The sequence below is a fragment of the Gavia stellata genome, chromosome 3 (genome assembly GCF_030936135.1).
Source record: "Gavia stellata isolate bGavSte3 chromosome 3, bGavSte3.hap2, whole genome shotgun sequence".
Lineage (NCBI taxonomy): Eukaryota > Metazoa > Chordata > Aves > Gaviiformes > Gaviidae > Gavia > Gavia stellata.
In genome coordinates, this window is record NC_082596.1 from 96,228,664 (window position 1) to 96,255,247 (window position 26,584).

The following is a 26,584-nucleotide window of genomic DNA, read 5'->3' on the forward strand; positions in this document are numbered from 1 at the left end:
ATACACAAAGACCATGTGAGAGGGCACTGCTGCACTAGTTTTTCCTTTGCAACAGAAGAGAAATTAGGTTAAAAGAAAATAAAAATAGTGTAGTACTTTTTAGTTCTATTTACATGTCTGTAAATCATTCCACAGGTTGTTCTGCAGGAATTTTCAGGGCTACCAATTACTCAAGAATCATAGACTGTAAATATTCTCATGCAATGTATAAATGTATAGCTAGATTTTTTTTAAATGCCACTATGTTCCATTTTGAGAACTATGGAAGTCACTATTGCATCCACTGTACAAAATAATTTATTGTAAGTGACAACTGCTGGAACTAACTTACCAAAATGTGAGATGCAACTAACTAATCATAGCTCTTGAGAAAGTCACCAGGCAGTGAATATGAGTTTAAAACCCAAGACCAGAAGGTGTATAAATACTGTCCTTAGCTCTGCGTGTTTTGGGTGTACACACAGCTGGTGTAATTCTCTGATCAGAACTCAAAGCAGACAACCCATTGACCCTCTTTGTGCTGTACAAATTCTGTGTTTTCCTATTAAAAAACCCCAACCACTATGCCTGTTTTCATTTTCTACATCTAAAAGATTGAAGCGCATCTGAAATCTGCCTGGAACAGGGAGACAGTTTTCAGACTATGAAATTCTGCAGCTGATGTTTCAAACTATGGATTTACCAGAATATATCCTCAAACAGCTCTGTTGAAGTCTTGCAGCCTCCTAATATGCATTTCCTGCCTGAATGTCATCGGATTGCTTTTATCTTGGTTCCAGCATCACCTTGCCACAGGGTGAATCATAATAGCTTATGGTAAAACTTGAGGCCAGTTCCCAAGAGAACAACTACTACTATTTCTAACATTGTATTTGTTGTACCTCTAATATCCTAGCTCACTAATATGTTTCATTGCAGTTCTGTTACAGAACTCTTTTGGGTATAGTTTGTGATTAACGAATGTATACTAATAGCAAAATTTACACTTAAATAATACAAAATTTAGACATCTATGTTATTTTTTTAAGCATTCAGCTTCTATATCACCTTTCGAAGAACTGTTCCCTTCACAGAAGAATCAGCAGTATATTTAAACACAGAGGTGGCTGTTACACTAGTTTCAGGCAACAGTTTTGAACTTGTCACTCAGTTGTATGTGAAATCCTTTGTTCATCAGTGCACTGAATAGTAAAAAGTAATTTGCAAACCTTTTTTCCTTGCTTTTAGCAAATTTTAGCCTGTTATTCAACCTAAAATAAACTTCAGAATAATTATTTTCTAGGTCAAGAAGTGGTGTTCAAGTGCCTTGGAGAAGGAATTCTTGAAAAGGCCTTTCAGGGATATAACGCTTGTATTTTTGCCTATGGACAGACAGGTGAGTCTCCTGTGCTAAAGGGGAAGAACACTTTTTGCCCACGGGGAACGTGGGAAGAACAAAACATAAATATTAAGCTAGATAATATCTAAAAATTGCATTTTGGAATGTCATAATGGTAAATGTCAAATGACAACGTAAAGTTCTTAAAGCAGCTCTGTAAATATGTTCCTAGTTACTACCTGTTGGGGCCACTTTCAAAACCTGAAAGGAGTAGTTCATACTGAAGGCTCATTCAGTCTTCTGTGTTTGAGTGTGTTCAAAGGGGTCCCAAGTAATGGCCCTGCTGAAAGAAACCTTTAAGATAATTTCTTTTTTTGTTTATCTGCACCTTGTAGTCCAAAGAGCAAGCTATCTGTCTGGAATAGCATGTCATGTTGTTCTGATATGTGCTTCTGAAGGAATAAAAATAATTAAAGCATGTGCTTCACGAACAAATGAGTAGCTCAGAAACTACAGTCTAAAGCATTCTTTTCCTTTTTTTCCTTTAGGTTCAGGAAAATCCTTTTCAATGATGGGCAATGCAGAGCAGCTGGGTCTGATCCCACGGCTCTGTTGTGCTTTGTTTCAGAGAATCTCTGTGGAAGAAAATGAATCTCATACTTTTAAAGTCGAAGTGTCCTATATGGAAATCTACAATGAGAAAGTCAGAGATCTGCTTGACCCAAAAGGGTGAGTAGCTTCACTCTCTCCTACAGCCTTCCTTATTTTTGTCTGAAACTATAAAATTAGGAATTAATTCTGGACGTCCTTGAGAAGGTTTTCTCAGAATGTATATTTATATGACTTCTTTAGAAAGGAGTAGATACCAAACACCAGAAAGAGGAGAATATCCATGTAAAGCTTGTATATGAAGTAGTAACTGGCGTGGATCAATTTAAATATTAGGATACCATCATAAGGATGCAAACAAATACTGTATGAAGTAGTTTACCACCAGAAAGCAAGGCTATGTACAAGTAAATTCTGGGGTATTTTTGCCCTATGATCCAGACCGTATTCAGGTAAGAATTTTCATCAACTAGAAGGAGTTTGAAGCCGGTTTACAACTTGGTTCTCCTGGTTTAGACATTGAACTTTTTGAATGTGGAAGGGTAACACCTCAGAATATGCTCATGGCACTCTTTCTTCCATTTTGTCTACACAAAAATACTGGTTAGGCTCTCTGGCTTAGAGATGTCTAGACAAGAGGTAGTTTGATAGGTTTTTTTTTGGCTAAGCATTGATATATCCCACAAATAGTGGGATACATTAAAAATAGTTCATGTGTATAGATTAAAACCGGTTAGATTAATTTGAGTCTTTACTGTTCATTTGAATTAAAAACAATTCTGGAAGACATTTTCCCTCCTGTTACAATTAACAGACATAAATTGACTTCTGCTATATAGAAGATTCTTACAATTTCATACTGTAATTTTTATTTTTCAATAAAGTTCACACTAGCGGATTATGCATAAAGTCTACTTTATTCCATAGGAGTCGGCAGTCCCTTAAGGTTCGAGAACACAAAGTGTTGGGACCATATGTAGATGGCCTGTCTCAGCTGGCTGTTACAAACTTTGAGGTAAATCTAAAACAATGACAAGTTTATAAATAACACCTATGTAATAAGCAATAAGAATCTTATAAGAGATAAACTAGTGTCTATGCAAACATTTTGGTTCTTGAGCGTTTATGGTCTTTGGCAATTGCAAAGATCTTCTCTAATGCTTCAGGAGTATTTATTTCATGTAAAAGCATTGGATTTGCCTTTATGTTGGTTAAATATATAATAGTGGTATGTCTTTATTTTGCAGTTTTCAATGCATATAGTATACACCAAGAACACAATGTTTCCTTGACACAGGAAATACGAGGCTTCCAAAATAAGAATATTAGTCTTCCAGCATGAATTCCTTTGATTTTGTTGTTGAATATGAACATATTGCATAAGGAGCTACAATATGGCTTATATAATTCATAATTTAAATCATGACAGCATCTGAGCCCACTTGAGTTACCAAAACACATTCAAATAAATCAGTGTTGTAGAAGCCAATGAACTACTATAGCTACAATGGAAATAATTAAAGCGGTGCAGTTGTATGAATTGCATAGGCCTTTCTTTTTTATGAGGAAGCTGATTTGGAAATATTGGCTTTTAAAAAATGTTCATTTTTTGTGTAGTATTATGTGGAAACCGTTTTGCTTTTTTATGGGGATTTTTATTTTTCTGAAGCATCTGTGCATATCATAGAGTTATAAAAACTGCTTCTGCAGCTTTTATGGTGAATTGCACACTTGGAAAGCACACCTTCTTTGTTCAAGTTCTAGGAAATCTTGTTCATACCTAGTTTTTGGCTGATGACTTTTATGAAGCTGTCTTAGAAGACTCAGCAAGCACATATATCAGACTTGGCAGTCGTCTTTTGGTTTTACATATGTGGGAAGGTACAGGCTCCAAGTGAGGTAACCCTTTGAGCCAATTAAGTGAAGATAATATTAGTGCAATTCAGTAAAGAGATGCATTGTGTTCACTTATGTAAGTAGATCTGTGCTGGCCTGATTACTGGCATTAAACAATACGATTTGTAATGTGGCTGTTGCCAGCATATTTCAGCAGCAGATAAGGAGAAGGTGCATTGAACATAGTTGCTGGGCTTTTAAGCGCAGCGCTTGAAACGGAGATGTGTTTTAACATCATTCTATGGAATTATATACCCTCTGTACCAATATGTCTCAAAATGTACAAAGGATTTTCACATTACTTCTACCTCCCCTTCTTCTTCTCCCACACGTACACACCCTTCCATCTAGATGGGGATTTTGTTCAGCAAGCACAATACTTGCTTTTATCCTAGCATCATTTTTTACTCTTTTTGCTCTAGGATATTGAGTCACTGATGTCGGAGGGAAACAAATCACGAACAGTTGCTGCAACCAACATGAATGAAGAAAGCAGCCGCTCTCATGCTGTATTCAATATTATAGTGACTCAGACACTTTATGACCTGCATTCTGGTGTATGTATTTCTGTTGATTAATTTATGAAGTTGTGGTGAATTCTTCCTCCCTCCTCTTCCACATACATTATCTGTTTAGCTGTGCTTCTACCTATATGCCATGGGATCCAGTAATCAAAGTAATATTGGCAAGCCCATAAGATTGAGAGAACCCTGGATGAGTGAGGAAGTACACCAGATAAGGGAAACAGTTGGATGACTTTTTAAGATTATATTGCCACTACGAAGCCTGTCTTAGGTCTTAACTATGCTGAAGTTGATATGTTTTAACGGCCTACTCTGCCAGTACGGTTACTGATGTTACCACACGGCTGATTCTGGTTCATTAGTGCTTCAGCGCTTTACTAAAAAAATAAATGAGTGACTCTTAACGAGCTATAAAAACTCTGACAATTCCTTCTTCTCTCATATCTTGAATTTGATACTTTAACCCACATTATTAAGAACAGTGTTTCATGGTGCCAGTGTTAGCGCTTTGTGCTGGTGTTTCTTAGCGCTTGTTCTCCCGTGTCCCATCTGTGCAGAATTCTGGAGAGAAGGTCAGCAAGGTCAGCCTGGTGGATTTGGCTGGGAGCGAGAGAGTGTCCAAAACGGGAGCTGCAGGAGAACGTCTGAAGGAAGGCAGCAACATAAACAAGTAAGACATTGGCATACGCAGGCTGCAAAGCTTAGTCTTGTAAGAATTACTGTCGTTCCCTTGGCCTCCTCTCTTGGTGTGCTTGTCACAAATCAGTTCAACCGACAGACCTCATCCGAAGCAGGTTGATATGGCTCTTTCAGCAGCTCTGTGCTAAACACCATGTGTTTCCTTACATTGTCATAGGGACCCTGATTCATACTTGACTCAGATGAGGGCTATATGAATTTTATCTGGAAAAAGTGACAGCAGCGCTCTTTAATTAAGCATATACCTTTTTGTGATTCATTTATACACCCTGTCCCCAGGCTCATGTGTTTGTCTCATCATCTGCTCAAGGAAGAATGCAAAGTTGCAGAGTTGAATGGCTTTGTTCCAACATGTATTAAAATATGTAAGAGTATAATTCACAGTTTAAGAAAACCAGATCAGAATGAAGTTGTGTTAGTTTAGCATTGCCTTGGGCATTTGTACTCAAGCAATGACAAGTTTCAAGGCACTTTTTTACCGTAATTACTGTGTTATTGCCCAAAAGCAAGAATTTAGCACACTATTACTGCTGTCATAAATACGCTAATTTTCCTGGGAAAGAAAGAGTTTAACTGTTACATTAAAAGCTACTGCTTTTTCAATTTAATTTTAAAGTTACAAAATGCCTTGGTATTTTAAGTTAACAATGACAGCACAAAGTGTGTTTGAACAGCATTCGTACTTAAAATGATTTTAAATTACCTCTTTTCAGAGTTTGAACATGTTTGCTCTTTCTAGCTTAATTTCTAATCTACTTAGTGTTTAATGCATCATACTGGTAGCCACGCTGGTGTAGTCCTTGTGAAAGAAAATGATGTGGCTCTGTTGTGTAATGGCACGTATTGTATCTTTACCCCACGGGTTACTAGGTAAATTCTGATTGGTTTTACTAGAAACTGTATTTGTATTTTGCATAAATAAAGGTGAAATTAAATGTTTCTTTCTGGTTTTTGGGAAAGAATTCAAATGCCAACTCTCCCAACAGCTTTTAACAAATTGCAAGTGTAGCTATAGATACAGAAAGAGTTCCTTTTTTTCTATTAGGATGTTTAATCAATGTTAAACTTTTATGGTATCAGTGCAGTAGGGGAAGGTTGTTTTGCCCATGCTGAACTTCTTTGACAATACAGGACGTCAGATGCAAGCACCAAACTTTTCTATAAAAGATATTTTAAAAAGAAAAGTGGACAGCTCTACATTTTTCCATCAATTCAATTATTATATGGTATAAATCTGTATTACTTAGTCCATTTATTAAGCAATCTCTATTTGAAATCTCTTTTGGAACTGGTAGGCAAAAGAGAATTCTTAGGGCTGTGCTGGGTGTCTTCTGTTAGAGCTCCAAGTAACAGCAAAAATCTTTAATGAAGTCTGACTTTTACTGGAAGCCTCAAAATTGGTATACGTGTTTTATCAGACTAGCTCTTCAAGAGAACATTGTGTACGATCTTTTGGGTGTGATGCACCTTGCTTATTAGGGAAAGGCAATAATCTTTTCTGGAATGATACAGTATACTTAAACCATATATCCTACTATGTCAGCTCCTTTTTTTTATTATTTTTTTTATTCTTTTATAAAAAAGCAGGAACTTGGATTGGTAACATGTGCTATGTTTAATGAGGTAAAAAATGGAGCTGCTGAAATTACCTGGCAAATAAAGTTGCTGCTTGCACTATGTTTCATTGCCTTGAAGACGACTGTGGAAATAACATACCTGTTCTGTATTTACAAGGCAGGGAAAATGTACACTCACCTGTGCATACCAAAACTGCGTAGTGTGACATTCAGCCAGTTTCTGCAGGTTTCTCTGCTCTTTGTTTTCTACATGAAACCTGGATAGGGCTCTGGCAGCTGCCGCTTCCGTCCCACAACTCATCCTGTTGTAAACACCCTTTCCTACCTTGGGACGGCGTGTTGGAGAGGGGAGGCGACGGACTGCTCTCCTACTTACTGAACCAACAGAGAGTTGTGTAATTTTGTCAACGTCTTCATCAAGTTGTAATAAAGATTACTTCTGTTTTTTCTCAGAGCTGATGCAGAGTTGCCTTGGTGAAGGTGCTGGGTGTCTGCTCTTTATTACTGAGGTTTTTTTGGGGACTTGCCATACCTCATAGGAAAGCTGGATGTGCTTGTTCCTCCCCAGATGTGTTAGTTCCCATACCGAGTATAGAAACGCAGGTGCTTAACAACTCGTTGTGGTGTAGTCAAAGAATTTCTAGAATACCATAGTAGGAGGAAGCAGAATAAACAAGCTGTCAATTAGTGGCTAAGAAAAATACTTTCTGTGAGCAGTCTGCAGTTTTAACTGTGATTAGTAAAATCGTAGCTGTTGTCAATTTAACTTGAGAATGCAAAAAGAAGCCTTTAAAATGTAGGTGGGGGGGGATGCGGGGAAGGAATGGGTTAGGACAGGTCTGGCTTGGCTCCAAGCTGATTTTAGGGAGGTTTTTTTGCATTCAGAGTTAATAGAAAGGTGGATTCTGCTCATTGAATAATGTGGTTGTAAATTGTACAGAAGTAGCTTGAATGGCTGTCATTTAGGGACAGAGTTGTTCCCTGCGGTGAGGAAGCACCACTTCCCTTGGAACGCTGCTGACTCAGGCCCGCGGTGGGAGTGTGTGAGCTCCCTGCCGCCCAGGAGCACGGGCAGCCTGGTCCTGCCGGAGGAACAGGGACAAGGAGAACAGAAAGTGTGCAGAAACGGCACTTTCCCATGCTCTTGCCCCACGTCCGTTCACTCTGCTGCTTCTGAACTGCCTCAGTCTGCCGTGCGCTGCGGGCTTAGGCCTTCTGGTTGATTCATTATATAAGTAGTGTGAGATAGGATCAAAGTAATGACGGATCTCTGATGCATCATTTAGCATGAAGCAAAGCAGCCGATGAGTCCTGTAATTACTGTTGGGCAGCCATTTCTTTTACTGCTTTCCTTAAAGTCTTTAAACAGCTTTGTATTATGAAATCTCAAGCAGAATACATAAATGACTCCAGTTCGGCTTTTACTGCAGATGTTAACACTTAGTCTTAACATAAAGTCAGTATTTATAAGGAGCAGAAATCTTATCACATCTTTTAATCCTGTGTTAATAAACTGTAGCTTATAATTTCCTGTTTATTAAAATGCAGTGCCCATAACTCAAGTTGGTGCTGCAGCCCTGTTGTGAAATAGTTTTCAGTGACAGACCTTTTTGAATCCCTGTTCTTCCCATCTCCCTTCTGACTGTCCTTTTCTTCCCCTCCCTCAGTTTTTGGCTTCCATTTTCACGTTTCCCATCATTTAAAGAGTAATGGGAGGAAAATAGGCCAGGGTGATTTTTTAACTTGATGCTCCTTGAAGGTGGACTCCATTGGGAGTATGCTGGTGGTGCTTCTCAGTTGTGCTGTAGGAGGTTGGTATGGAGCAGCATACAGCATCCTACTGTTCTCGCATGTTTAGCACGCTGCTGTCTCAGTCTGTGGAGACCAGAGGTTGGAGGCAAGAAAGGATTCTTCCTCCCCCATCCTCCCCCCACAAGCTTTCAGAGGTTGTTAGGCTTTGGTTTAGGTCACAAACTAAAAGTAGCTGTCCTTTTTGCTCTGAATTTGTTGGAGGTGAATTGGAAAGACAAATGTATAAAATAGAGTGCTCCCTTGGGAGATCAGATTGTCTAGCCTCTCCTTAAATTCCTTTTAACTTTGCTTTCACGTCTATGCTATATCTTCATACCCCTTTGTGCCGTACACAATATGGGATGTCTTTTGGGACACAAGTGATGGTTCTTGTTACCTTACGCTCAGATGTCTTCCTTGAAATATTCTTCAGCGACATTTTTGTCATTTTCTAAATGTTATTTCTGAACCACTGGTAGTTTCAAGCAGCACTAAGGCCCTGTTACAAATATTGTGCAAACACTGCCTGTCAACTAAAATAGTACTACTTCTTTGAAAAGAAAACTCAGAAGGATGGAGTGGAACAGTACAATTAAAGATTTATTTGACTATCTAATTGTGATGCTGCTAAAGTTTTCCTTGGTAGCTATAAAGAGTAGCTGAATAATTGGACGTGAGTATGACGGACCAGTATGTTCTTGGGCTTCAGCGCTGTCTGTTTTAAAACCCTTTAGGCGTCTGTTTAATGTTCTCAGGCTCCTGAACCAGCTCATTATCTTAAACATACTCACCCCAAGAGCCCCGATGTCACTTGAAATTTACACAGGTTTGTATAACAATTGGATAATATAATGCACATATGCTTTGCACAGACTGCTAATACAGTTACCATGGTTGGTAGAAGTGGTACATGTACCAAAATGAATGAGTTATCTGTGTTTTCTTCACGATTCCAAAGTGGTGTTTGGGATGCGGCTGTCTGCTAAGCGATTTGGAGGCTTTTCTTTTATGCTGGTGCAACTGTTTTGTAACTGGGAGATTGTTTGGTCTCTTCCCCCCACAAGAAGCTAGTGAGGCTCCACATCAATTATAAGTCAACCCATTTGTCAAGGGACCTCCTAATCGGTCTCTTCTGATGAGCAGCCTCCATTGTCGTGTGATGGCTGATCAGTTCTCCTGGGCCATAGCTGGCTTTGTCTTGAGGACGCCTCCTTAGGGCTAAAGAATTGTCCAGTTTTAGTCTGTTGTTGAGGCAGTGCTCTTAAAACAGTGTTTCTAGAGACAGGGGATTCTTGCTGTGCTGCCAACACTGACTCCCAACAGTGTCATGAGACAGTGTCCAAGATAGAAAGATTTTTAGTCTCTGAGAAATGGTAGATGTCTAATCAAAGGCAGTGATTCTCCATGTACTGAAGCAGTCTGCTTTGCACTTTTCAAACTTTTGAATACCTGAATATTTCAACTTAGTCTTCCTGGAACTTGGTCTTAGTACCAAATGAGATGAAACACTATAGATATCATTTTTTTTCTTCCAGATATGTAACTTCAATAAATACATTGCCCTGTTTGGAGCAAGGCAATGGGCTGGCTGATCTCCTGTGGTCATTTCCAAATTAAATTATTCTGATATTTTAAAAATTGGATGTGAAGTTCTGCAGAGCATAAATTAAATTCTTTAGCAAATTCCCTTTTCTGTGTTTTATTAAATCTACATTTGGAATATGTGTTAAAGCTGTTCTACTGTGTTGCATGTATAGATCACTTTCAACGCTGGGCTTAGTTATATCATCACTTGCTGACCAAGCAGCAGGGAAGGGGAAGAGCAAGTTTGTGCCTTACAGAGACTCTGTACTCACTTGGCTTCTCAAGGTAATTAACATTTTCTGTTCACCCTGTTCACAAGATGTCAGCTTAATAGTTTGTAGGATTATTGTAGCATACCTCTGTGTACGTGGACTTTTCTTTTTTTTTTTTTTTTGTTAAGAAATAAGCTAAGGATCTTTCATGGCTATGAGTTGTTCCAACTAATACGGACAGCTAAGTGTATCTTGTGTTAATTCTATATAAAGTCCTATCTGGCTATTTTCAGTGATAGTGGAATCAAAGCTGGTGGAGGTGGCTGGAAATGTTCATGGATCATACTAGTTAGTTTAGATGCAGAGTACCTTTCAGTGTCTAAATAGTGAGCTTTGTATTTTAAGTATCTTTGTAAAGACATTGTATAGTCTCAGAACAATTTTTAACCCTCAAACTTTCTGTGGATGCACTCTGCAGGATAACTTGGGAGGAAACAGCCAAACTGCCATGATAGCCACAATTAGTCCAGCAGCAGACAACTATGAAGAAACACTTTCTACACTGAGATATGCAGACAGAGCCAAAAGGATAGTTAATCATGCTGTGGTGAACGAAGATCCAAATGCTAGGGTCATCAGAGAATTACGTGAAGAAGTTGAAAAACTGAAAGAACAGCTCTCACAAGCTGAGGTAACATTATTCACAGTACAATGTAAACTGAGTTTCCCAAGGAAATGTCAAATGCTGGCTGGAAGACCAGCTTTCTTTTTAAGTCTTACAAAATAAGGAAAGGAAGAGTCTTGCACTTTTTTTTAATTTAAATAATTAACCTTGTTTTCTGAAATAGTTATTTTTAATAACTTTAAAATGAGGATAACACTGTAGTGATGGTGACCCTTGTCAGAATAGACTGTTCTTGAAGAACTTCATGTCAAGCAATAATTAATGCAGCACAGGTAACAGCGAGAGTACAACTTCATTCTGTAAACTTACTAGCAGACTGTTTTTTTGCATTGGTGGACTATAGAATTTTATGATGTCAAATGGAAAAGTGTGAAAAGTCATAAATCTGGTATTAGACCACAAATTACGTGGGACATCTCTCTCCTTAGCATTTGTGAAAATCTATTAAAAATTGCCAAAACTGCAACACCGAAACCATCAGCAATTTGCTTTACTGCCTTAACAGTTAACAGTGTGAGATTGCTGCTTATCTTAGATTTATACTTCTAGTTGGAGAGTAAAGTGTCAGGGTAGGATAGTTTACTTAGTGATATCTGGAGAAACTAGGCACTGCATTGTAGGAAAGTATTTTTGATCTTTTCAGGCAAGACACAAAATATTGGTGGAAAAAGAACAGAAGTGTGTCTGAAGGTCAATTTGTGTGGTGTTTAAAATTCACATTAATTTAGGGAATAGTGTTCCCTGTATGAACAGTTCCTTACAGGCTGAAATGGGAAAATCTGCTGTAAGAAAAAAGGAGCCATTCACTTTTTTGTAAATAAAAATATGTTCTAACCCCATATTATAGGGAGATATTAGAAGATATTATTGTAGCATGTTCTTAATGATGTTGGCGGACTGTGGCTGAACACAGTCATTAGGAAGGTGTCTGAAGTCTTACTAACTTTTTAGAAAAGTTTTTTCTCCTATACCTTCTGTTAAAAACAGTTATATAGAGTTACAGGCCAGCCTGTTGAATTGTTATGTGGCACTGGACATATTCAAGCCCTTTGCTTTTGTTTCCTGTTGTGAAACAAGACACCTGTGTTAGCTCCAGAGCATGCTTGCCTTTGAAGGTAGTCAACAGGGTCAGTCTGAAAGCTTTAATGCAACTCTAGGAACACTTACGAAACCAAGACAGAATGGAAGGCTAAATATTGAGAGGAATTTGTATTTGAAACTACTGTTGGAAGAAAGACTTTGCATTTGAACTTCAGCCAGTTAAGACTTGAAGTTTTTAAATATTCAGATATTTTTATACCGAGACAGAAGTTTGAGTGGCCAGCCCCGGAGATTTTGTTGGTTCTATTAGCCTCTGGATCTATGTCGATCTTTAGCTATTTCTGATCTGGACTCATTACAGGTTGATTCTGTCTTCTTCCTTTGCAAGTGACCTGTTTCTTCCTCTTTTGCCATGAAAAAACTGGGGGTACAGTTGAAATCTATACTTGTTGCATTTTGTATTATGTTGCTGTGTTCAATTTCCTTGTGCAAGCAGAAGTTGCAGTGGGAAGAGCAGCTGAAGGTTTTTGCTCATTTCTATCTTGTAGGCCATGAAGGCACCAGAACTGAAGGAAAAATTGGAAGAATCTGAAAAACTAATAAAAGAGCTAACAGTCACCTGGGAAGAAAAGCTAAGGAAAACAGAAGAAATTGCACAGGTATTTCAGAAATTTTGGGGAGGAAAGGCCAGGTACTCATATAGTGCAGGTCAGCTGAATTTCATGAGCTTTAATGGACTGTGCTGTCTTCCCCACCAGCTATTTAGAATTCCTCTAGATTTTTGTCTTTTTCCCTGGTTTCTGATTGGGTGGGATTTTTTTAAAGTCTAAATTTCATTAGAATAAATGTAGCTGTGTCATATTATTGATAAAAGCTAATATATGATATTAAAATAAAACATCAAAATATGTTTGGGCAGCACATTTATTTATAAGACCATGGTGGGATCTTGGATGTTTCCCTTGAAGTGACTAAGAAAATGAAGAATTACATAAGGATCAGAATTTTGAGTGGTATTTGCTTTGCTTTTAGTGGCTTCTTAACCAGAGAAGGAAAATGTGTACATATATTTGGTAATGTTTGTTCATTATTATTGTACTTAAAATAAGATTTCTGGGTTCCAGTGTACTTTTCCATCATTTCTACCATCTATAGCTTGGTTTCCCTTTCTAGTCTTAATGTTAGAGAAGCATGCTTTGGTGCAACCACTGTTTAAATAAAAAAAAAAAAAAATAAAAAAAAAGGTGGGGGAGTAACCAAACCAAACCCAACCAGCCAAACAAAGAACCCCAAACCCCAAACTGTAGCAAAGCAAAAGACATCTGTGACTGATTAGATGCTTTAGCTGAATTTATAATAATACTGCAAAAGAATAAACCTAAACTGTGGCATGCTATTTTCTAAATTATCTATGACTACGATTATCTTTGAAGTAATGGCAACTGAGACTAGTTTTTAACTAACATAGAGGTTCAAAGCCGCATTGTGTTACTTATGAGTAGCTCTAATAATAGTACTGCTTAGGTAAGTAAGTGTCACTTTGGGGGAGCAGGTGTTTGAGGATTAGAGCTAACCTTTTATTGTTGGTGTGTAAAAATAAATTCTATAAGACATTGGTCAAGTACCATATGTTTAAAGTTCTGTTTCTGGTAGCGATATACAGAATGCACGTTCAGCATGTGCATCTTCAGCTTTAGTTGCTCTGCTTTCATTTACTTGCTGTGCTTGTCTCTACATATTGCAGCAGGCAAGATTACCTATTTTTGTGCTTGCAGGAGAGGCAAAGACAACTAGAGAGCATGGGAATTTCCCTTGAGTCTTCAGGTATCAAGGTTGGGGATGACAAGTGTTACCTGGTGAACCTGAATGCAGACCCTGCGCTCAATGAGCTTTTGGTTTACTATTTAAAGGTAAGAATGTGAACAGGATGTTTACACAGAATGAAAGGACACTTGCTTATTGTTTTGAATTTCTGGCTCAATTTGTTATTCAGAGTGTATTTAGATTTTTAAGACAGTTGCAGCAAAACAGGATAGGCCTCCTCCTACTGTTTGGGCTTTTGTTCTCCCTTTGCAGTTCAGCTTCATTGTTTCCCTAATTGATCTCCTGATTGCCAGCCGTGGGAGAAGTGCTCAGTGTGTTGCCAGTGTTGAGATAAATTCTAGCTTTTCCAGACAGGATGTGAATAGAACTGCCTTTTGGACTGAACTTGAAGTGAGAGCCTCGTGTTAGATGCTTCTTTCTGTTAGTGAACTAAGGATTGCTTTAAATATTCAGTGAGTTAATCATAAAGAGATGGTGTTTAGTAGTAGTCAGTAAGAGTAAATGTAGTCTTTGACGACAGAAAAGCTTAAGAAGAGAAAGAGAAAAAAAGCACTGTTTAAAAATTTACAGAAATGTATTTTCCTAGTGCCCCACTAGCTTTCATACCATTCTGTTCAGCATAGTCTCGTGTCAGAGTGAAAGAGTGTCAAATACAAACCTAGTAAGTTTGTAAGGAAATGTGAGCTCCTTGTCAATAAGATATGAAAGACTATCCTGTCTATTTTTCTAGTTACTTTCTGCTTTAGGGGCTGAGATAGGGCTTCTGTATTTGAACAGTAGCAAATTAAGCACAACTTCTCTAACAACAGCAAAGTAATGCATTTCAGCAGAATTTACAATAAGACTTGAAATTATGTAGAGGTTAGTATGTTTACTTGAGTTACTATATAGCTGTTTTCTGTTGTATATACCTATATGACATGGCTGGTTTTCTTCACTATTTGCATTTATTGCTTGTATGCAAGGATAGTCTGAGAATATTTTTAAATCAGAATTTGTGTGTCAACTGCTTTATTTTGCTTTATCTAAAACTGTATGAAGATAAAGCGCAGAGCGGAACAGTTTGTGTGTGACCTTTACGGTCTTCAAATCTGCTGTGGCACCACTTCTGCTCTATAGAAGTGCTTAGCAAAGGAGAGCACATAGATTGTGCAGTCTCAGTGCTTCAGCTAATATTTTCTTAGTTATATAAACAGTGATAGTTTGCTTGTCTCTTAGTAACAGCTTATTTTCTAGGATCACACAAGAGTTGGTGCAGATACCTCTCAGGATATACAGCTCTTTGGTATAGGAATCCAACCAGAACACTGTGAGATTGATATTGCTTTAGACGGAGAAGTTACGCTCACACCAAAAGAAAATGCAAGGTAAGGAAGATCAACAGCATTTCCCAGTGAAGTGTTTGTTTTTCTTTACCAGAAGATAACTTGCATGCATTTTTTATTTTATGTAGTCAGAAGTATCTTACTTTGTCATCAATGAGTAGGTTCAGAATAGGTGACTTAAACAGATACTTAGAAGTGAAATTCAGCGTTAAAATGAGATTTCCCCACACGTGTACACACCTACCCACCCGCTCTGCAGCATAACAGGCTATCAGTGATCTGGCTCAGAATAAACCATCGCAAGAAGGTATTCAGTAGGAATGAGGGACCATTGCTTGTCTGTGTCTTGGGTGGTAACAGGATTACTGAGACGCTGCTGGCTATCCCCACCCGTGCAATGGGAACGTAGTCTGTGTCTTGTTGGGGGAGGATAAATCATGCTTCGTGAGTAGTTCCTGTTGTAAAGCTCAGTATTTTGTGAGAAAGAGTTGTTTTAAAGATCTGAAGTTCTTTAAATTCTTTCCTAAATCTTTAATTACTGTTGTGTCTAGTAAACATGCAGTGTGAAGTCACGTTTCTCCTTTTGTTTCTACTTCTGTATTTTAATTATTTTTCATTTTGGGGGCACTGTGGCTTCTTGAGTGGAACTGCCAATGTCTCTGTCACTTCGTCTCCAATGGCGTGTGACAAGCAGTGCCTTTGTCCTAGTTAATAGTCATACTGCCTGGCTGAAATCCAAATATCTAAATAATGTGTAGATTAGTATTAGAATGAGAAACAAAAGTTTGAGAGACACCTTTTAAAACATCCAATCTCTTTCGTTCTGCCTTCAGTAAAACACCTCTTAGCACTTAAATTTTTCTTCTGTGGCCTACAGTACAAAATTTCAAACAGATGGGATTCAGACTTGTGGTGATAGAGTTACTGTACTGGAAATCAGTCATTTGGACTGGCAAGAACAAAGGCACATGGCAGTGGAAAAAACATATTTTGTTTTACTTGTGCCTGATCTGCAATCCTTAAGTAGCTGTTCTTAAGATACTAGTGTCAACAGATACTTAGTTACCAGAATTGGAAAAAAACCCAAAAAAACCTGGGTTTAAATCGAATGCTTACATGTTTGTGTTGACTTACTTGAGAGAAACAGCTGAATACAGAACACTGCATCTGAAAAGGCTTTTTTCGTTTTACTTGAGTTTTTTTTTCTTTCAAATGTTCTGCTTTGTGACTCTCATATGCAAAAGTTCGACAGCTCCATTTTTCCCATTTTGTGATTGAAACCTAAATATAAAGAAACCTAAATGCACATACAGCAGTATACCAGATGTTCACAAAAGCAGACCCTTGTTAATAACAGAGGTTTCATTTGTTGAAAGAATGAAACTTGGATCTAAGGATCTTTTGTTACACTTGAATGCCGAGCATGTTAACAATATGTTTTACAACTGTGTGTTGACTAACTTACATCTTGGAGAGCTTTATCAGTAGGATTTGCGTGCAACCAACTTTACAGACTGTTTATAAGAAACAGGCAGTTACCCAGTCTGAGAAATGGGCATTTAAAGAAAACTGTGCAACTAAAAGCAACCTTGTCTGTATGTTTACTGAAGAGTTGAATCAGCCAAAGCTGGAGGGGAAAGGTGCTTTGTGTTTAATTCTGACAGCAGAAACCAGACCAGTAACTTCCCCATTGATTCTTTAGTGAGAACCTAGCAGATTTGTGCATCATACGATACAAATCACTGTCTGTAGATGGGAGAAGCACCAGATCTTGTAGTTACTTTTCAATCTTTTATTTTTAGGATTTCACTGAAGTTGTATTTTCTTCTTTCAGATCCTGTGTAAATGGTGCACTGGTGTGTTCTGTCACTCAATTGTGGCATGGAGATAGAATATTATGGGGAAACAACCACTTTTTTAGGTAATAGTTTATATTTACATTCTATCCTCTTTACATTCAGCCTATTATTTTTTTTTCTTCCACTGTTCTGCATAAACTTTTTAGAAACTGAATTTCAATTTTTACACAGAATCAACTTACCAAAGAGGAAACGACGAGATTGGCTGAAAGACCTTGAGAAAGAAACTTCGTTAGGAGAGCATGATCTGGATGCAGCTAGTGAAGCTTCTTCAGAACCAGATTACAACTATGAGTTTGCACAAATGGAAGTTATTATGAAGACACTGAATAGTAATGGTAAGGCAGATGGTTCTTTTGGATTGTCCAACAAATTCAGCATGGATCTTAATTTCTGGGTAAAGCAAGTGGTACACTTGCTCCAGGGGCCTTTGGAGCATTTTCAGAAAAAGTTATTTTACAAAAACAATGTTAGGCATATATATAAAATATATGCACCTAGGTATAAATACAGACACGCACGCGTTAGTAGGTGGTTTGTGCTCTGACACACAACTTTATCTGTACATCTGCTGTCCTTTACAGTGCATCTGAGTTGTAATCATCATGTCAAATCATCATCTAAGTCCTACTAACCTCTTCCTTTTGCAACTTACTGCAGACAAAAGCGTGCTCCAGATACAGCTCAGTTAATTTCATCCTTCCTTTTGTATCAATTATTACTGACACCATTGTAACCTTAGTAGAAAAACACTGAAATGATAACAAACCAGTAGTGAAATGTCAGCTAGCGTGGTTTTTAATGCGTGGTCACTCTCAATATTTTATTTAATCTTTGTTAAAACCTATTGTGATGCCTTTCTTTGGACCGTATGATAAAATACAGTATATATAAAAGAATGGTATGGTATATATAAAACAATATGGTGTTTTCATGGTTTGAGGAAGGCAAGTTGTAGTTCATACAATATGATATGATAGGGTGTGAAGAAATGCTGAAAAACCAGGTAAACTACGGAATCCTTTATACAAGTTTTTTTAATACACAAAATTTAAGAGGCAAATACCTTGGTTTTTGGTCACTGACCAAGAAGACAGTAGATGGTGTTTTATTACTTTCTGTTCTCCTTTCTTCATATCTTTGCAGTATTCCCATTGTTTGCTGTGGTTTGCTTATTGAAATACAGTATTTACTTTTTTTCTTGGTCTCCTCTTGCTCTTTAACTTTCTCTGTTTTGCCGTTGAATACAGCATGATGGTTTCTTATGCTTGATGCTCTACCAATAGTTTGCAGGTTTTTTACAGTTTGATTTTAATGGGATTGCTTGTGTGAGTGGTCATACTCACAGGGTCAGGTCACTTAAGTTGATGTGAAATTACTGTTTGATAACAGAAATATTCTCATTATGGTTCACTCATACCAGGAGACGAATTTCAGATGAATCTGCCATCCTGGTGGTCTTCAGTGTTGTCATCCCTTGTGAAGATTCTGTTGCCTGTCTTAAGGCCTCAAACCATCCCGTATCTGTGCCAAAACTGGGACAAAGGTTTTGAACTTGATTGGCTCATGCATGAGACTTCTGGAGAAATTTGAAAGCATTAATTGATGCTTGATCTGCTTGTCACTAACCAGGGATTTGACTAAACTGTAGCAGTCTGCAATGAGTCGGGGTTCTTTGAATGGTGTGTCACATTTTTTGGTTTTCATGGGTTGTTATCTAGCTGATGGAAATGATTCTTCACAATATTTCAAGTGTCTTTACATTTTAGTTCAGTAGGCTTTTTTGATTTTGGTCCAGGCCAATTTTTGTCTCAGTCAGTTGTTTTCTGTGTCTTTGCTGAAGAATGGTACAGACCCTGCTGTTGCATTAGAGCTCTTTCCTCCCTAATGCCCAGCAAATGTTAGTAGTCGCACAGTTTCAGAGGCATCATAACCAATTATTCTGCTTCTTGTCTCTTCTGCTCCCTCCCACATAAGTGCTGCTTAACAAAGTTGGAGTAGTAAGTGATAGTAAAACCCTGACAAAACAAGTGACTGTGAGGATCATAGGCTGGCCTTTTGATTCGAAGCCCGGTAGTGCTTCCAGGTTCTGTTCTTTTCAATGGTATAGCTAAAATACACTCTTTTTTTTTTTCCTGACAGGCTTCCAGTTTGTTGGGTGAGAAGTAGAGCAGCTTTATTGCAATATCATTTATTTATTCTTCCTTAAAATGAAAAACAAATTGGGTAAGGAAGAAGAAATAACTAAATAACTGAAGACAGTTAATTCTATTATCCCTGTTCTCTGGAGAAGCCCTGGGGGGAATAAAGTGGTATCTAAAAATTTTATTAGATCATTATTTTATAGGTACATATGGGTTTGGGATTTTTCTTTCACATCAGTGGTTTGATATAACCCAAAGCAAGAGGTTTTGTTTTTCCTTTGTTCTTTTTTTTTCTCCCCTCCGCGCCCCTCCCCCCCCCCCCCCCCTTGGTCTATTTGAGAACTGTAACCTTCGTTAAATAAATAGCCTAGCTTCTCCAGGGCACAAACATGTTTGTTTTTTGTTTTTATCGCATGTAACCAGTACAACAGTGTCACATGTTGCATCCGGCTCCAGAGAAGCTCTGAGGAAAATGTGTAACTCTGAAAACACCCAGATTATTTCCTCCCTTCAGCATGTTCACTTTCTTCGGGGGATTCTGTCAGATCAGCTTTGTACTGCTAGTTTGTGATGCTGGTCAAACAGAATGCAGCAAAGACGTTTACTTTATTCTTGTATAGGGTGCAGTGGTTAAGTAAACAGTGTGATTAGTTTATGCAGCTTCTCATTTAAGCAAACAAAACTGTTACAGCTCAGGGTGGGGATTTTGATGAAACTTCGCAAAGCAGCCTGTGTCATAACGTTCTTCTGGCTTGCTTGGAAAAATGCACTTACATGAAATCTTAAGGAAATCTTAAGGAACTTATTCAGCATTGTTGTTACTGGATTAACAGATTCCAGATGTGAAGTAAGTGACATTGCAGAAAGGTATTAAGTGCTGTTCATGGCGAAAGTACATTCTTCTGGTTCAATGTTAATATTGTAACATTTTGCAGAGGATTAATTCCATATGAACGGTCTTCTCAGGGCCATTGAAGTCTTGTCACATAAATATGTAAAGGATTGGGACTTGGGACTTTTAACACCGTATGGAATTTGCTGTGCATTTGGCAGGCACTGGGTGGAATCTTCCCTGATTTATTTGACTTTGCATGAGAAACCCAAAATTGTGGAACATGATGTTTAAATCTAACTTAAACACTATTGTAGTTCTTTTGAATTGTGAAAAACTTGACTGTTTATTTGTTCGTCTTCTAACTAGGTGGTTTATAATTCACACCATATTTTGCTTTTTCACTATGAAAGGCTGGGGGTTTTCTGTGTAAACTCTTTCAAAAGTTAAATTGAAGACTTTTAGAAAAAGTGTAAGTTTACCTTTTGCATTTGAATACAAGCATAACCCACCTTTTCTTTCCCCAAACAGTAGTGGATTTCATTGAAATTGGGAATTTTTAGACTAGATTCTTGCATCATGTTCCAAATATTTCCCATGGTATAATTTGATCCTGTGGTGGTTGTGATCCTGTAAACCTAGGTGGCTGAAAAGATAACTTTTATTAAGGAAATCTGCTCCCTGAGCTGGTCTTTGAGCAGTTTAGGAAAGACTCGTCGTAATGAGTCAGCCTTAGATTCATTTCCTGTGTTTGCAAACACAGTAGAGGGCTTTAATTTCTTCCATGCCTCTTCTCTATCCTCTGCATAATGCCTGATTTCTCAACCATTCTTACACATATCTAAAGCAATTTTAGGGATTATCCAGTAAAACCTATGCATGCGAAGGTAATTCCGGTATTGTCTGGAGAAGTTAGGAGGATGATGATGATGCACATCAACATGAATAACTTGGTTTGTAGTCTAGAATATTAGAACTTGGTTAAGTCACTTGTTCTTGTTGCACTGTCTGTTTAAAAGCTAAAAATAACTAACCGCCTTTCTGAGAATGTCATGTACTAAAAAGTAGTATTTCTGGATATTTTAAGACACCTTTTATGCATCACTGTTTTGCTATTTGGTTGCTATTTATACTGACCGATTTTTAACTTTGTGCTTTATAGTTACAACTGTGGTGGTATTTTATGATGCCTTTGTGTGAAGCCAGTGATTTCTTCCATAGATAAGGCTAGGGCCACAGTAGCAACTTGCAGTAGTGTCTGTTTTCTGCTAAAAATAAAGATGTGCTTTACATCAATGTTAATATTTCAAAAAAGGATGCTGAGAGGCAAATACAAACCCATTGTAACAACAGAACCCTGGAGATCCTGTTGGCTTCTCTGGCATTTATAATAGGAAGGATTTGTTTTATGAAGTGACTTGCCTAAATAGCCATATATGTTAAAATTGCAGACAGTGAATTATTTTATCTTTACCAAAATTGGTCTCAGTAGTTCTAGTACTAAGTAAGTTGTTATAGATTACTGAATACAGTGATGCTACATTGGTTTGTGAAGATGCAAGGGATGTGTTTTTTGGGAGAGTGTACGTACGTGTTACAGTGACCAACCTATACACTATTGATGATGAAAACCCTACAGAACTTTTCACGCGAATCCTCTATTGCATGCTATAGTAAGCCAGATTTTGTTTCATGTAGTGTTGTAGTGTCAGGAAAACTTGTACAAAATCTTACGAGGACTGGGTTTTGGTAGTGAAGGCAAGATAGTTCATAACTAAATCACACTGACCTGTTTTCTGTTTGATTCCCCCAAAGTGGGACAGTATAATTAAATCTAGGTTTATTTTTCTCCCTCCTTTGGGACAGACTGGCATCCTTGAAAGTCACATCAGCTCGCTCTTTTTTATATTTGCAAAATGGAAGAGGTATCACAAACAATTATTTTAAAGTTGAAGTTTTTTGCATTTGGAAATCCTGGCATGTCCTAGAGCTGCAATGTTGCTTCCCCTATAATAATCCACCACTCCAACTATGGAACTCCCCTCCCTTCCCCTTCTGATGTACAGAAACAGCAGTCTGTTAGGTGATGTGCTGTCACTCAGATATTCATCTAGATTGGGCCTCTTGCAAACCACTTTTTTGCTGTATTTAAGCTTTCAGATATATATACACATGAAGAAGATATACACTGATAGGATACAGAAGGAGCTTATTCCATCGAATTGCTCTTTCAGAGGCTCGGTTTGGCATTGGACCTAAAACCAGGAATAGGCAAGAGTAATGTTTCTTTAATTTGAATGCAGCTTAGGTTTAACTGTAGCTGATTGACACAAGCAGCAGTTGTTTCAGGATAAAGTATCCAAATGGATATTTGTTCTGGGATGAAACTGAGATGAAATGTGGTTTGTAAAGCTAAATGTAGAAGTCCCCTCCAGAATGTACTTTGTCTGCTACAGTGCTGTGAAGCGCATTGGCGCAATGCGATGCGTCGCTAGTCAGACAATTTGTTTGTCTCAATTTTCAGCTGCAGCTCTGCAAAATGTTTCATTCTCTGCCAAAGTGGAGAAAGTAAATTGCTTTTTACTTCCTTAAGTCGTTTCCTTCTCTGGTTAATGTAATCTTCCGTTGTATTTTGCTTTGTTTTCTTGTTATTAGTTTGTTCCCTTTTCCATCTGTTCTTTTTTTCCTACGGGGATTCTGGAACATATTATAACTTCACAGTACTGAAGTATGCAGTAGAGGAGGGTCTTAACCATTGTTCTAGCCTCTTTGCATGCCATATTTTTTTGTTGTTTGGATTTCTTTATTTAATGGAATATTTATTTTTTGGCTTTTGTTTTGGGAGGCAATGGCCATCTTGTGTTTGCAAGTTTGCAAAGACTCTGGGATATGTTGATTGCTGTTACCAAATAAATAATGAGTGTTCTGTAATGCTGAAATGGCATTTTCTTACTTTTCTGGTCGTGTCCCGTCGTCCGTCCCCCCCCCTTTTTTTTTCCAGACCCAGTACAAAATGTGGTCCAGATCTTGGAGAAACAGTACTTGGAAGAGAAGCGGAGTGCTCTTGAGGAGCAGCGGCTGATGTATGAACGTGAGTTAGAGCTGCTGCGGCAGCAGCTTTCTCCAGAAAGGCAGCATCAGCATGGCAGCGACAGACTCTCCTACACTGCTCAGACCGCACAGCAGAAAGTAAATCTCTGGACAGAAGAGAGGTGAGAATACTGGAGTTAAAACAAAGGAATTAATAAGAACTACAAAGAGTGAAAGATGGGGCTTGAACTGTCTGTCAGAAACTGATAATATTTTTTTTGTGGAGTTGATGTGCAGTACAAGATCTGCCTCCACCAAAGCATTAGCATTTCATTTAGGACTGGGTTCTGATGTGTAATGTGCACCCAAGATCTTCCTGTTTGATTTAACACACAAATGAACTAAGAATTTAGCTTTTATTGATCAATGTTATAGCTTTTTTTTAACAAGAAAAGTGCTTCTGAAATGTTTGGTTTATCAATTATTGTTTAAGTTAGTTCTGGAAAGAAAGAAGAGGATAGTGCAGAGGTAAATTTGTCAACTCAGATTAAGGAGTCCACTAAGGAGTATTTTGTGTTGAGAGTATATGACAAGAGCATGGTATTTTGCAATCTAAAAACCATTTAAAAAATTACAGAAAATTGGGAGTCCTCAAATGTTGTATGTATGTGTTTCTAAAAGTAAGTTCAGCTTTAGAAGAGTTTTTGAGAACTGCAGAATAGTCAAACAGAGTATGTTTGGGCTGTTTAGGAAGTCAAAGGCTTGCCATGAGGTGAACAGGCCTCTTTTGCAGAGGAATGGCATGGCACCTGAATGCAGCCTTGGTGAAAGATTGCCCTGAGATTTGCAGGGATTGTTAAAAAAGCAGAGCAGGAAGATGTGAGCAGAGTTTAAGATGTGCTGCTTAACACGTGCTGCTTAACAATGAGAGAAGCTCGTTCTTGGTATCATTGAGGAGAGAAGGATGTCAGCTCCATGGAGAGAAGTTCTGGGGCAGTAACCAAGGTGATTTAAGTTTTCGGTATACAAACGAGTATTCTGTCATTGGGTTAGTTCAGCAGGAAGAATGGCTAGATGTACTCACAGGTTTCTTGTTTCTTTTTAATCTATTTTCTTTTAAAACAGAAGCTTCATTATTGAGTGCTCTTTCCTATTTTGATTATTTGTGCTTTATTCTCCACCATTTGAAAAACTAATCCATGTACAAGAGGACTCTAAATAAAGATAGCCAAGATTGTGTTGCAGCTTTCAAATTCAGAGTGTTAGAAACAGAACAGATCCTGGTTTTGTTTTTGTGCAAGGTTTTGTTTTGTAATTTCTGCCCAGTTTGGCCTGGGAAAAAAACTAAGCAAATAACAAACTGTTGACGCGCTCACCAGCGATGACTAGAATGTTTTCCATGGCAAGTATAGGGAGAAGTAATGCTGTGTTTCAACTTTAATTAAAATAATTGTTTGCTCCTGTAAGAGCTAAAAACAGAATCATTGGGAACTGAATGTAAAGCATTGCGGAGTCATGGTTGGGATTTGCAGGCTCTTTTAGGGCTGCAGAAGGAGTGCAAAATAAGAAACACGCTACTTGGAATCATTGCTATTCAGAACTGCTTTGAGCACAGCAAGGCCATCAAGAAATCATTGATAACCCACTTCAGCAGCAGAGATGAGAACTGGGCTTATTGGCAAGGGAAGCCATACCTCTAAAAAGATGCAACAGAAGGGAAAAGGAAGTAGCAAAAAACTTCTTGCCTGTCCGTGAGAGCCGAGAAGAAGAAAATTGTTATTGGTCAGCTTAAAGTTAACCAACCGCCACGACCATGTAATGACATAAATGAGAATCTGGAGTGATACCAAGGCTAAGTGTTCTGCCAGCTTTCTCTTCTCACTAGTTGTTAGACGTTTCTTAGGAGGAGCTGTGCTTTGAACAAGCATTTTTGCCTCTGGATTTCATGGGTGAATGCTTTACTCACTCTAACTGTTGAACACTTGAAGACTGTAGTTTGCTGTGTTGTAAAAAAGAGGAGAATGAATGCTCTTTGTAGTGATCAGTAAGGAGTCTGATAATGTTTTGGTGGCACTGTCATTGAATAAGCAGTTCTCTGGAAAAACTAATTATCGGTTTCCTGTCCTCCAGAAGACCCTCTTAGGTATACTTTTTACTTATTTATAGTTCTAGAAGAGGTTGGGGCGTCCTGGGGGAAAAAAGGCAAAAAAATGGAATCTGCTTAAATAAGAAACCAGAAAAAAAAATCTTGGAGGGATTTCTGCTGTAAAAGCATGGCAACATGGTGCTGAGAGGGTGTTTACTAGCCAACTGGCCAGAGGGCAAGGAATGCAAGAAAAAATGGGAAGACTGGATGTGAAGAACGTGCAGAAGATCCAAGTGTCTGGATTGCACAGGATTTGATCAGTGGAGTTTTAGCTGTCGTTCTGTTTCCATTGCAATTGAAGCTGAGCTCTACCGGATCAGGCAGCAAAATGAATTTGCTAAGTATTGGATATAGTGTGTGGTTATATCTGTCAGATCAGCTAGAACACATGGAACAGAGTTCTTTCTGGCTTTATGCTGACTGTGGAAGGACAGATGATACCTGACCTGGCGTTAAAACCTGTTGCCATAAAGTTAACCCACTGTAACTTTGAACAAATTTAATTCGTTGAGGCAAGGGGGGGGGTGGTGGGGGGTGGTGGGGGTGGTGTACTGGACCAGAGGTTTAGTTCAGCATATTCTGTGTCTGCCATTAGGAATCCCAGAGACTGCAATGATGCCTTGTGAGCGTCAGATGTAGGTTTCCCTTGCTTGGCTTAAACGATTGTTTCAGGATTTCGTGTTCAGTGGGTATTTGCTTTGGTTTGTATCCTGATGGAGCTTGTCATATATTTTGTGTAGTAAGAATTAAGAACTCCTATCTGAAACTTTTTTTTTTGCTTAAGTTTCTGGAAGGTTGCTGGCACAGTTATATACAGAAAATACAACTGTAATAAGAACTACCCATAATAATTGGTTGAGTTACTCAGAAGTCCTCCTTAGTCTTAAACCATTCCTTTCTCAAGAACCTAGCTAAGACAAGATCGGTGTGGGAGCCTCCCCAAAAAGCTCACCAGATGCCGGTTTCCTGGATCAAGGAAGGGACTGACTGTAGCTCTTACAGCACTTACAGATCAAAGCTGCCTTCTGTTTCTCAAGCTAGGCAGCTGTCTCGCAGTGGTTGCAGGTGTAATGCAGTCTCTGTATTAAGTACTATTTAGTGAGTAATTCTTGACTCTACCTTCATTTTCTGGGTGAATTCAAAATTATAGCTGTCTGTGGAATGTGTCACTCCCATGGTCTGGAATTGCTCATTTCATCTTGATAGCCTGGGTAACAGAAGCAAGAGGCAGAGGGAAAGGAATTTTCCGTATAATGCCGGGAGCAGATGTGGAAGAAGTGGACTAAAAATCCGCTGATAGTGGCAGCTATTTAAGATCCAACAAAACCCACCACTGTTGCAAACTTAGGCCAGACAGGGGAGAGAGACGAAGCTGCATGTTTTAGCATGTTGAAGGCACTAAAATTCCGGGGTGCTTCTAACACTGCTGGTCGCTTACCACTTTGGTACGGTATCAGGGAACCAGCAGAGTGCAATTTGAATTACCCA

At 38.3% G+C, this 26,584-nt stretch overlaps 1 protein-coding gene across 1 annotated transcript in view; it reads left to right on the top strand.

Moving 5' to 3' along the window:
• KIF13A (kinesin family member 13A) overlaps nt 1-26,584 on the top strand; it is a 116,857-nt gene that overhangs the window by 60,480 nt on the left and 29,793 nt on the right. The window contains exons 5-17 of the mRNA XM_059815868.1: nt 1,283-1,375; nt 1,867-2,047; nt 2,855-2,942; nt 4,246-4,380; nt 4,905-5,017; nt 10,172-10,283; nt 10,689-10,901; nt 12,485-12,595; nt 13,712-13,846; nt 14,997-15,127; nt 16,920-17,006; nt 17,116-17,282; nt 22,922-23,132. Of these exons, the coding sequence (XP_059671851.1) occupies nt 1,283-1,375; nt 1,867-2,047; nt 2,855-2,942; nt 4,246-4,380; nt 4,905-5,017; nt 10,172-10,283; nt 10,689-10,901; nt 12,485-12,595; nt 13,712-13,846; nt 14,997-15,127; nt 16,920-17,006; nt 17,116-17,282; nt 22,922-23,132 (1,777 nt within the window). The remainder of the gene's footprint in view (nt 1-1,282; nt 1,376-1,866; nt 2,048-2,854; nt 2,943-4,245; nt 4,381-4,904; nt 5,018-10,171; nt 10,284-10,688; nt 10,902-12,484; nt 12,596-13,711; nt 13,847-14,996; nt 15,128-16,919; nt 17,007-17,115; nt 17,283-22,921; nt 23,133-26,584) is intronic.